At 42.1% G+C, this 12,966-nt stretch overlaps 1 protein-coding gene across 1 annotated transcript in view; it reads right to left on the bottom strand.

The window, feature by feature from the left end:
* LOC104069125 (sodium channel protein type 5 subunit alpha-like) overlaps positions 1–12,212 on the bottom strand; it is a gene marked incomplete at both ends in the record, with an annotated part of 50,180 nt that extends 37,968 nt beyond the window's left edge. The window contains 4 exons of the mRNA XM_009584874.1: positions 3,329–3,730; positions 6,133–6,315; positions 10,279–10,476; positions 12,071–12,212. Coding sequence (XP_009583169.1) covers positions 3,329–3,730; positions 6,133–6,315; positions 10,279–10,476; positions 12,071–12,212 — 925 coding nt within the window. The remainder of the gene's footprint in view (positions 1–3,328; positions 3,731–6,132; positions 6,316–10,278; positions 10,477–12,070) is intronic.
* Positions 12,213–12,966: the final 754 nt, after the last annotated feature.

The following is a 12,966-nucleotide window of genomic DNA, read 5'->3' as shown; positions in this document are numbered from 1 at the left end:
ATTGAGATTATTGGAAATCTCTCCTGTTTCACTAGCTGTATTTAGGGATTAGGGGGAGGAGATGAAAAGTGGAAGCACACTTGGTTTCTCACAGCAGCATACTCACAACCCTCCATGCCAAGCAGCCAGGGCCAACTGAAGAGCATTTGAAACTGGCTTTTTTAACTTACGTGCTCTTCTTCAGCCAAGTATCAGGAGACCACTCTTCTGAGTCACCAGTCTGAATAGTGGGATAATCTGCTGCAGCCGCCTCGCTCATGGGAAAGGGAACAAGCAGCATGGGTACCTTCATGTCAGCTCAGCTGCTACCCACAGCCATTGCCATGGGCAAACAGCCCTTGGCTGGGACAGGGGGTAGCAGTTGCAATAACACAAAGGCATGAAAGTTGTTCATCGTGGTCCCAACTACTTTGCCTGGGGTAAAATCTTCAGGCTGTATGTTGCCAAAACTGATCAGGCTAAAATTCTCAAATGTGGCTAGTGACTTTTTGCGCTTTCCCTGAGAAACCTTAGGAGGGCCCAGTTTGAAATCATCTGCTGAAACTATGGTCTGCTTAAGGGCTGCAGGCTGGAAACTCAAAACCAGAGATGGTCAGATCTTGTTTGATGTTTACTCTGCCTTTTAAATCAGAAGGGCTTTTCCAAGCTTTCCCCAGAATTCAGCGGTCTCCCCCCTCAGTAGCAATCAGACAGGTCTGTGTTATGCTCATCTGATACTACTGAGCATCACAGAGGGACCTAAACAAGTATGCCTTCAAAACCTAATGCTGTAAAACATGTTTTGTCAGCTCCATCACCTCAGAGGTTGCATTTACATCAGCGAAGCCACACTTGCACCTCAAAAAGCTGCAAGTCAGGGCTTAACGCATATTACAGTGATGGCTTTTCATAGACTGGTCCTTTGTTTCTTGTTCAGGGAAGATACAACAGATAGCACAAGTGGGTCCTTTTTCACCGTGGGCTTAGACTCGTACAAAATAAATAACAACAGCAGGGTCAGTGGGGTTAATGAGGTAACTTCAACTTCATGCTGCAACATCTTTCTTTTGCCTCCCCAAAACATTCAAGAGACTATAAAAAGAAGCCGGAACTGCTAACAAAGAACAAACTCAACTTCAAATTTTAACAAGAAAAAGGCAAAAATAATCAAACACAAAGCTCAGAAGCATGTTGATTTATCTCTGAGCACGCTGAGGTGTTGGATTTGCTATTTCCTTTTGCCTGTGCTCCACAGCTGAGGCTGCACGTTTGTGCCCAGCGCTTATGGTTCCCGCAGCGAATACATCTGTACAGCAATGGGCTTCTTGCCAATTAGCTTTTAACTCCAGCTCACATTTTCTGGATAGATTAGATACCAAACCTGCTTTGCAGAAGACACAACATCCTTCACATTGCATCACTGAACGAGCATCTGTTACTATAGTGCCTGGGTGTTATTTCCTAGATGACCAGGGAACTGCCAAGCGAGCTCACCCACCCGGGCCATTTAATTTTCAACATGCATTTTTTTTAAAAGGCAGGAAGCTGACAATTGAAAAGAAATGCCAGCAGAGCTCAAAGCCTCCCTGTCACCTCAGGGCCCAATCCTGTAAAATACCAATATTGCCTGTGAAAGGTTGAGTGCTCTCATGCTTTGTTAAGCTTTTTCTGACAGCTGGGAGAGCCTCAGCACCCGCAGAGCTGCTTTCCTTACAGACAAAAGGGGGACATCCACTGCTCATCTGCTGAAGCCTTTCTACTTCGGTTCAGATTTTTTTTTCAAACAGATGCGCAAACTCTTTCTTCCACAGTTCCTTTAATGCACAGCTTTCTTTGCACCAAGCTAAGTCCAATAAAACTCCACTGTCTACAAATAGTGTTTCTGTTGCTCAGCTGCCTAGAGACTGCTCTCAGGACGGGTCTTACTTGTCTGCAGAGAGTAAAAATGGGAGTACCGAAGTCCTAAATGAACGAAGGTGTGAACATCTGAAAAAGCAGCAACAGCCTCAAAACTGTCAACAAAACAGATAATTTTCACACCACCCAGTTTCCCACATGCAGCACAGCCCCTCCTCTCTCATACAGTGTGAGAGTCTATTTTCAGGACTACAGGGAATACCCGGATAGGTGAGGAAAAAAATTCAATCCAAAGCTTAAAAGGGAAGAAGCTGCCTGGCTCTAGAGAAAAAAAAAAAGCTACTTCTCAATTTACTGATAATCTGACACCACAGCTGGGATCCATCTCACTCGCCTTTCTCTTCAGGAAATACCTTGCCTAATACATGTTAGAATCACATTTCCTTATTTCCCCACTAATGTAACCCGTTTTTGGCACCTTGTTACTCTGAGTGGGTTTCATCTCACCTGACTTGAGACATGCGCAATATAGAGTTATTCACCTTGGGCTCCCCTTGTAGTTAAAGTGAACAGAAAGAGGCACTTTTAGGGCGAGAGATTATTCTGACCCATTTTAGATCTCTAAGATGAAAGAAATCCTGCCCACACTGACTGTACCGACTAGACCTCTGTTGCTTTGAAGACTGATGAGAATAATGAGCTCCAATGTAGATTATCTACATTAAAAGAGATAAATTCCCACCATATCAAACTGGCAACCTGTCCAAATTGTCCTGCCTGTGTAGCAGCTATTTCCAAAACACCATCTCATGGTTTTCCAAGTGAATTCCTGCTTGGGTCCTAATGGTATCAGTCTTAATAGTTTTATTTAAGACCTTATTAAATATTTTGCAGCAGTGGTGCTTTGCAACAAAGATCCTGGCAATCTGGAAAACGCTTGAAGTCTGCTGATCATCTGCTCATCTTTCCTGGGTGTTATTTGAACTGGATGCTAAACCCTTCTGGGAACTACCTTTGGACTGTAAGAACAGCCCTCCACAAGTAGCTATACAGAAGACCAGAGGTTAGATGCAAACAGATAGCAACCAGTGGGAGAAAATGCGGGCTCAAGATGGTAAGACTCACACTGAATCATTTTAAAAACATCATTTTCTAGCCACTGGACAATGTCAGATGTTCAAATGTCGAAAGAAACCAACTTAAAAAATGTCCCTACAGGAAAAGAAAATTCATATCAAACCCAAGATTTAGGTATTTGCCTCCAGCCAGCTCTGAAGAGTAAGTCTCACCAGAAGTCATGAACCTCTCTTATGCAGCACTAGACGCCCGTTGCTGTGGGAGTTAGCCCGTTGTCTTCCCACCCTGCCTCGGATGCTGGGTCTGGGTTCCTCACTGCAGACTGCATATTGTGTAAATCAATTACAGCAAACTCCAACAACATTTAGAAGGAAACAAGAGCGTGAATCACATACAAAAGTTATAAAGTACTCACCAGGTCGCCTGTCCCAGGTTTTTCCATAATAACTGGGGGGAGCAGTAACCCTGCAGGAGAAGTAGGGTCTGGGTTGAGTGCCCCGGTGCCTCCTCCTATCAGGGAAACCACACCATTGCAATCCACTGAGCTGTTCCTTTTGCCCGTCTGGGTGTAGTTGGGAGTAGTAGGGTGAGAACTATGGCTCACTTGACTTTGCACGCTCGGACGCCTCCCAGATCTTGGAATTAAGAGAGAGCCCCGGTGGCTTTCATTTTCCCCAGCAGTGCTGATCTCATCATCGGCAAAATCTGTTTCGGAGCCAGTGTCTCTGCCACGGAGTCGGAAACTGAATATGCTTCCGTGGCTGGTTCTGCGCTTCACCAAGTTTGCACTGGGACCATAACTAATGCCAAGGAGAGTCTAGAAACCCCCAGAAAGGAAAAAGGGGAAAGAGAAACAACATTTTGCAACATGTTTTCAGGAGCGAGGAAGGTCTGGGGAGAGCAGTAAGTTCCATTTTAAATCAAGTGCTTCAGAGAAAGACTTAATTACATGTATTCAACCTTTGCAAAGTTAAGAGGTTGAGTAGTCATTCCTAGCCATTAGGTATTTGTCTAATACTTGACAGTTAAAGACGTACTGAAATAGGAAGGGTCAAGGTGGCATTCGCCTCGTAGCGTGATACTTCCTTTACTTCTACTCCCCCCCGTCTGATAAGTGCCAAAGGACCTGGGAAGGCAGCACTAGGAGTGGAAGATAGGAGCAGGGAAGGGGATCCAGCTCCAGTTTACCACATTATCACACATCTTCATGACAGCTAGGGAAGGAACGTTGCAGTGGGAGAAGAAGAGATAAAGAAATAGGGCAGGAAATGAACTGCAGGGAAAAATGAGAAGAAGAGGGAAGAAGAAGAAGCAGAATACGACGGAAGAAGGTGATAAAGGAAAAAAAAACCAAACAAGAGCAAGAAGAGGGGTATGGCTTATTAGTTTGTAGAATGATTATCCCAATGCACATGGGTGCTTTAAGGGGTAGGTAACCTCAGTACAGAGCAGTCTCCCTCACACCCAAATATCAGCCTTGACGATCCACTCTGACGTCAGCTAGTCAGAGTGCAACTCCGACAGAGCATCAGCAAGATGTAGCCAAGAACTAATCACACCTAAACCCTCGCAGAGTAAAAGGGATGTTCAGAAAATGCGTAAGAAATTCAAGTCTATCCCTTTCCCTCATATCTGAAGAGGAAATTATTGGAATAAGAGCATTTAGGCAGAACATACTTTTGATTTTATGGCCTGTACTGAATTTTCAGCTTCTTCAGAACTTTCTCATGAGCCAAGCATATATGAAGAGAGGTCAGATCTCCACAGCATCCACAAACCAGACAAACCAAATGAAGCCTGATTTCTTTTCGCACTGTAGCTCACACCACTGAGTTACATAATGATGCTATTTTGTGACACTGGTACAAGGAAGAGTACAAAAACCAGGCCCCTTCTAACTAAAAACAACCCATTTGGATTGCTACCAAATTTTAACTGGTCAAAAATCCATGCCTGGCTTTCCATGGCACAGTCATTGAGACTGATTTCTGATGGCAACACACTTCCAGCTGCTCAGCTTGCATCTGAATGATGACTCAGCCTTACTCCCTCCAACCATGCCAGACACAGCCTTACAGAGAAGATTTACTATAAGCTTTGAAATGTGTCTCCCATGTTTCTCATGCAGATGACATCCAGGGGCGAAAAGTGAAAACAAGAAATATTAATCTAAGAAACAAACTGGCAATGCACAGCTCCAATCCATGGTCATTCTGGTACACGGTGTCTTGATGAAACCCATCCAGAATGAAGCTAAAGAGCAATTCTAGCTTTAACAAAGGTGTGATTTGTAATGCAACCCACTCAACCAATGAGACAACAACAAAAACTATTAGATTAAAAAATGCATGTCGTTTACTGAAATCCAGCTCCGTGTAAGTTTTGTGAGCTGGGGAGTCATTAATTGGTCACATGTACTTACATCACTTACATGTTTTCGATGAGCTTTTTATGGCTGCCAAATATCCCTAAATTCACTGACAACAAAATAGAAAAAGACTTAGCCCATTACATGGCTATTCAAAAAACCAAAATAAACTGATTTAAACTTTGCCCTCAGTTAAACAAAGACAAATTATCTGAAACTATTTATGACCATTGGATACATAGAGCATATGCAAATTCATATTCATGCATGTCAGTAACATTTATATAAAATCCTACTTAACAACAGTCTCACCCTATTTTTTTCCCTGCAATAGAAAGTAGAAACAAGTGCCACAAAGTTTTGACTTGAAGGCAACTAGCAAAGGAATACAAAAATGTTAATCATGTCTTTGTATAGCATTTAAAAAGCCCTCAGAGACAAGTTTGCTCCTTTTCTCCTCCTCTCTTTTCTTTTCAAGCTTTGTAGGTTTCTTCTAAGAATTTTTTTATCTCTAGTAGGGATAGGATAGATATAATCAGATGAATGAAATTAAAGTAAGAAAATAAACCAGACTGTGGTAATCTTGACGCAAAAAAAAAGTAAAAGAAAATTTGAAACAAAATAGATTAGTAAGAATGTTTAATGGGCATTTTTAATTCATTTTGAAAATACAGTGGTAATATGTTTCCTTCCACCGTTCTAACACAGACTGTCTGCAGGTCAGTTATGATATTAAATATCTGATTCTTCTTTACAGCAGAAAGTTTCAGCTTTAATTGCCTGTTCAGGGCCTGGCCTATCCAGCAAAGTGCAGTGTGAAATAATAAGTGACATTTCAGACCATGGCTTACCATTCTCCTCTGACCATCGTCATAGTCACACTTGGGATTCCTTTGGTCTTCTCCATACTCTTCTGCCGCCAAAGATTTCTTTTTCTTTCGCCTATTTCTTCTTTCCTTGGCATTTTTGGATGCTAAAGGTGACATTTCCAATGAACTAAGTGACATTGAATCAATACCTTTAGCAGCTAGTGCCTAAAACAGAAGATGGTAGAAGGTGTAAAATTTATTACTTGCGTTAAGGATCTCAGTGAGAACTAATAATTACTCTGCTCAGAAATTATTCTTCATTTTAAGTTTTAAGGTTGTATAGGAGATAAATTAAAAATTTCAGGCAGTCATTAATCATAAAACTATCATCTCACATGGCTGGAACCGGTCTTAACCTGTTTCTAACCTCTACATTTAGCCATAGGAAAATAAACAACAAGCGAGACAGGTTCCTAGTACAAATGCACACATGCATGTCTGCCACCCAGATCCTATGATGGAGCACTAGGAATGGCTGCATAAAATAATGTGATTTATGTAGAGCTCACACAGAAGATCCTTCGACATTTCATGAAAGGAACAGCCTGTGTGCACACACCTGCAGGTGTACACTGTGCAAACATCTCTGGAGTAACACTTCTGGTACCAGTCAAAACAAATCTCAAGCTGGGGAACCTCAGATTAAACCCCCTCTGGACTTCAGCCCCTTGAACCGGGAGGGCTGGGCAGGAGGGCAGCCAAGGTGGCTGCTGGAATTTTTCCTCCCCTATCACAGAGGGATGCTAGGGCCAGCAGGTAATTCAGCTGGCACGTTTTTGTAAGCTCTTATCCCAAGCAGCACCGCAGGCAGCTATGATGGGAGATGCAAAGAGAAAACCGTGGGCTTAACTGGAGATAAGGTGGACTTTGCTTCGCCGTGTGCTTCGGTGCTGTGCTGGCTATCTGGTGGGATTGCTGCAGGAGCTGACTGATAACAGACCAACTGCTAGAAACCCAGCAGAAGCCGAACGCGAAAGCCTGAGCACACAAAGCCACAGCCTTGGAAGCAAATGAGCAGCCAGGAGGAAGAATCGATAGGTGCAGGGAAGAAGCCGCAGCCCACGCCAGCGCACTGGGTCCGTCCCCATCCCTGGTGCGGGCGGGAGGAGCGAGGGGGCTCTGAGCACAAAGCACGAGGTCGGGTTTGGAAGTGCCGGCGTCTCAGCGGTGGCCACATCAGTGGCCTGGAGACAAGCCCATTTGCAGAGCCCCCAGCCGAAATACATAAAGCCAGTGAGTTACAAAAAAAAAAAAAAAAAAAAAAGCCTCTCCAGGTTCTCAAGAACCAGAGAAACGGATGAATCCTCAGTGCTATTGTCTGTAAGCCACTAGAATCAAACAGGCAATCAGCTCTCCGCAGCAAAATGCTCCCTTCCTCCCACAGGCATCAGTCCAAGGAAAGTGAAGGCACTTAACAGTCGTGTAAAGAATCAATCATGTATTTCAAGGAGCAGCGGTAGCTCTATCAAGCTGAGAGCACAACAAAACTTAATTCCTGTGGGAAATATCTTTCATGAGCGAGGTGCTTAGAGCAGAGAGAGGAGGAGGGCTCAGACACCGGTCTAAGCTGTTGGGTTTTTTTTTTTTTTTTGAGTCAATTGATTTAATTGCTATGCTGAAGTGCTTTCTCTTCATAAAGATTCAGCAAGTCTTTTGGTGTTAAGTTCAGGCTTAGGAATGTGTTAGACCAATTGTGTAAATTGACTGATAGTCCCCAAGCAGGCCTATCAATTATATTTGTACCGTCTTTATACTGCATAGTGTAAAAGCTGGTCTAAAGAGTTTCAGTTTTCCTTTCTGATTGCCCTCATATTTTACTGATCTAGAAAATATTGTAGGCTGTGCTGCTAAGCGTGCTGTACTCTTACTGCAAAATAATCTAATTTTCAGTTTCTTAGCATTTTCTTACCTATTGCTTGCATTGAAATGCTTCTGCCCTGCGTACCTTTTTCAATTGTTCAAAAAGGATTCGGACGAAATTGTTTCTCAGGACACGGATGACATCCCCATGTCCTGTCTATCTACCCTTTCTGGTTGGGTTCCCATGGCTGAACTGTGTCCTGCCCCTCAGGCATTGCAAGCCATAGCCCACTGTGATAACTCCCAGGGCAGGGAAGGAGTTTGGGACCGGGCATGTCTGGCAAGGACGGGTGGTGGCTGAAGGATGGGAGAACAGCTTAGCTCACACAAGCCCAGACATGGGGATTACGCAGCCCTATCTCTAGACTATCCTATCTCAAGTCCTATCTCTAGGACTCTTGCCTCAAGGCAAGAACTTAGTGGCATGGTGAGAAAGTCAAAACCAAGAACTTGATAAAGGCTTGGAGAGCAAGATTAAAAGTGAGTAGCTCTGATTGGGGTGAGACACCTGAGAAGGACATCTGAAGGACACCAGCTACATGGTGTGGCAGACCACTCAATTCACTTTCCCGTGCCTCTTCTTCCAGATGTTTAATTTGAGAGGTTGGGGGCTGATTTGCAGAATTACTGAGCTTCACTAAGGAACACGATGGACCCCAATTGCTCTACTCCTAAGTTTCCTTTCCATAAAATTGGGATAATTCTCCAGGAGTATTGCAAATACAAATGAGTATTTTTGAAGCACACAGAGTCTGAGCAGTGACAAGAGGCACTGAAAAATCTCTGAGGATGTTAGTCATTTTGTCTTTGAATGCCTAAGTCGGGAAGTCTGGTTGAGCTGGCCTAAGGCTACAGAACAAATGATGAGAAAGCAAAGAGCTGCTCTTGAGTCATGCACTGTCCACCCTTTGTACTGAGCAGACACAGGAAAAATGAGATGTGGTCAGCTGAAGAGAAGACTATGTTATGAAGCATACAGATAAATGGGAACAATTTAGGTTTTCACGAGCAACCTTCATTTTGACACATCCTGACTTCCATGACTTCATGTTCCTATTTTGTGTACATACAGGCTTTACTGAAATCAAAGCCTTCAAAAGAAAATTCTTAAATATCTTTAATTATAGCTGGGGCTACCAGAGTTGACTGTTATTAGGAAGAGCTCAGCTGGAGTCAAAACACATGAAAATTTATATAAAATAGGTACGAGTTGGAGCTCAGCTTGCTGCCTTAGGTTATGGCAGAAAGTTACTCTGTTCAAAGTGCCTGTATATGGACTAAATTGCATTTACCTATTACTTAAACCATCAAAGAGGATCTTTAAAAGGACTTAAATGATGTATAAGCCTCCACTAGGACTTTGTCAAGGGTGAATTGCGTTTTCTATTTTTTTTCCAAGGATTTAAATGGGTTTTGGATTAGGCCCTGAAGCCATATGTACCCAAAAGAAAATTATGCATATTAGTTTATATTGTGTATCAAGGATTTATTTCTCTGAACTACAGTGCTACGTGTTATTTCAGACTAATTTTCCTATTGTTTTCTTGTTCACAGCACCTAAAATGTTCTCTTCAGCTGCTTAATAAAGGCTTTCTACCCCACACAAACCACAGGCAAATTAACTAGTGCTATTAAGGCTATATGGCTACATCTACCATTTGGCCTCCCTGTTTTGTTTAAGCTTATGACGTAATGTTAAATCCATATCCTCTGTATAATTTGCAAAGTTTAACCTCAAGATCTGCCTGTTTACTTTTTCAGGAATGAAGTCGTATGTGCTTTGAACAGGTTATCCTGCATCTTTATCTTCATTATCGGACAGTTGGATATTCATAGCAGTTTGAATGAGACAGTGAGGAAACGAACATGAGCTAAAGTGATGATGGAAGAAGGTTCAGCTGGGGCTATAGCTGAGCTACCACAATAGCTGTTCTCAAATCTGTGCTCAAATGCAGATGTAGTTATACCATCACTAAAATGTCTTATATGCCAACCAATATAAATTCCTCTGCTGGCATAAGTGGTACAGTTAAACCGATACAACTCTGGATATGTAAACCCTAGATAGCTCCAACCCAAGCAGGAAGAGCCATCTTTTTTCTTTTAGAAAGGATTGTAATAACTCTGTCCAGGAGAATAAACATTAAGCTGCTTTCAAGCAAACTCTGACTTTGGTTATTGCATAAATGTAAAATAAAGAGAATGTGAATCTCAAGGTAACATTTGTTCAAGTTACCCAAGGTTAAACACGTCACATAGTTTACTGACCTCCTGCTCTTTCTTTAACATCTCCATGGCTTCCCGAAACTTTCTTTCCTTCTCCTCTGTTTCGGCAATAGTGGCTTGGTTCTGCTCTTCATACGCCATGGCCACAACAGCCAGAATCAGGTTGACCAGATAAAATGAGCCCAGGAAGATGACCAGCATAAAAAAAAGCATGTAGATCTTCCCAGCAGATCTGAGAGTCTGTAAGCACAAAACTAAAATCACTTACACTTGATTACAATGTTTTTTAAAAGAAAACCAAAAATTTTATTAATTTTTTAGAAAACTTAGTTTTACAACATAATTGAATTCAGCCTTTGTTACTAGCCCAAACAGAATCCTTCTGATGACAAACAATAACCACATGCAAGGAAATAACCTTCTCATCAATAAATTTTTATACCTTATTCAAAAATTACATGCCTTGCAGTAGAATTCATTTTTAAAAGAAGAATGCTTTCCTCCTTTACCAAATATCTCTGCTGTTTTTCTTTGAGAATAGATAATCTTATAACCAGCTGCAGTGAAAGCTTCCCCCACATAGCTCAATCTATTTTTGTCCAGCGCATAAACACTTTCCAAGCAGGATTCATGTTGTATCCCTTCAGATGTCTACAGCCTAGGTCCTTTACCATCAGTGGGGAGAAAAAGATACTTTTAGGGTGCAACTTATCTGAACGTTATTTAGACATCTGCCTCAGGATAAGAAGAACCAAACTTTGGGTGCCGTTGACTGTATTGCCTGGTTCTCCACCAGATTTATAGGCATAACTGGAGTTTACGGTAACAGGCTGAGCTTATATTACAGATAAGTCCCATGGCCAATGACTTGATGCTAGTGACAGAAACCACTGTGTGATATTATAAGGTCAAATAATAAAAGGGAGTGATGTTCACCCTTATTTGCCCTGACAGCTTCAGCCTTCCAGAGTTGTACATGCAGCTCTGTGCCAAGTAAGCAAATACAGTCACTTAAGGAATCTTCAATTGAATTGTTTTACATTTTCCTGAAATGCAATTGTGTAACTGGCTGCATGTGAAGCTGAAATCCCCAGTACCTTTAAAGATGTCTACTACTACTACTTCAGAGTAGTATCTGTCAGCACTAACTCCCTTGATTTCCTTACGACTATGCTTTGGTTTTGGCAATTTTGAGATGCAGAAGTAAATCTTCAGTGGCTTCATGGACAGAGTATGTAATTCAGTACCAAACTATCACATGTAGTTCTTCAGAGTTTGCATACATTTAAGGAAATGCATGCTAAAATGAGCATTTACTAGCAGACCATCTTGCACACATGACTGTAAGCTGACTGTAAGTTGTCCATGGTGAAAAGTTTGCAGCAGGGAAAGGTACCAGGTAGTCTTGCCATCCGGTGAACTTGTGTTCATTGTCTTTCTCTAGTCCTGACTTGTTTCCCTAGTCCTTTTTTTAGCTGACCTCAAAAGATTAGTTCATGTTACACCAGCCATCAAAAAAATCATTAAGTGGTGACATGGTGATCTTTCTTAAGGGGTGAACTTCATTTAGATTCAGGTGAATTACCCATTCAAAGTGTCTTTCAGTACCAATTTTACCCCCTTTCCCCAAACATCCAGCCTAATGTCTCCTGGTATCATCACTCCTAAGAAACAAAATTAATTGTAACAATTGCTGACCCTTGTCCACAACACACACAGGACAGTTTACCTAATAACCAGCAATTCTTTCTTGTCTTTAATTATTGGATATACAACTGTAACAGGATGATGTGTTTATTTTACATTTTTTAACAGCAATAGAACAACCTCATACCTGTTGATAAAGACGTTCCCAATAATCTTGAGTCATAAGACGGAACAAAGAGAGAAAGGCCCAGCCAAAAGTATCAAAGCTTGTGTAACCATGGTCAGGATTTTCCCCAGCCTTTAGACATATATATCCCTCAGGGCACGTGCTGCAAAACATGAAAGACAATACATGAAATGCATCATAGATGGCCTCAGCATGGAGAAACTGATTTCCCAGGGAACATATTGGATGGTCTTGGTTAAGAGCACAGATCCTCGATGGTAAATTCCTTCACTGGGTGAAAACACAGGAAACAGGTGGATGCTAACTTCACAATACCAAAGATCTTTGCAAACTTATTTTTCCTTGGAAAGGATAGAATGGAAATTGGTAACCATAGCACGAGCTGCAATGGCAAATGAGCAACTAGCACTTCAGATGTTTGGAATAGACAGGAATTAGGTGCCTAAGCAGGGCTTTAGTGCTTAAATATGATTTCTCTTGGCACTTCTTCCTAAATAAGAATCATAAACTTGGTGTCTCCTGTTACACTTGTGGGTAATACTGTGATGGTGAACCTGCTTTTCCTGTTACATAGTCTGACAGTGGTGGGATGACATCAGCGCGTGCCATCTGAGCACCTTCCCGACTGCTTACTATGCCTGACCTTGCACTCACCCCCTGCAAGGACTAAGACTACCCCCTGGTACGATTCAGTGCAAATTCTAGCTGACAGAACTAGGGATGGTTGGAACAAGAGAGATTGTGAAAGCACTTTTTCAGAGATCAGAGACGTTGAGAGAGACCAACTTCCAGGCAGTGTTTTGATAACAGAGCAATAATCTCTGTCCTGGTAGATGATGAGCTTGACCTTCTGCCTGTCAGATGGAGGAATCGATGGGCCGAGGCCAACTGTATGA

This window comes from Fulmarus glacialis, unplaced genomic scaffold, assembly GCF_000690835.1.
Source record: "Fulmarus glacialis isolate BGI_N327 unplaced genomic scaffold, ASM69083v1 scaffold44549, whole genome shotgun sequence".
Classification (NCBI taxonomy): Eukaryota; Metazoa; Chordata; class Aves; order Procellariiformes; family Procellariidae; genus Fulmarus; species Fulmarus glacialis.
This window is presented reverse-complemented; position numbering and strand designations above follow the sequence as displayed.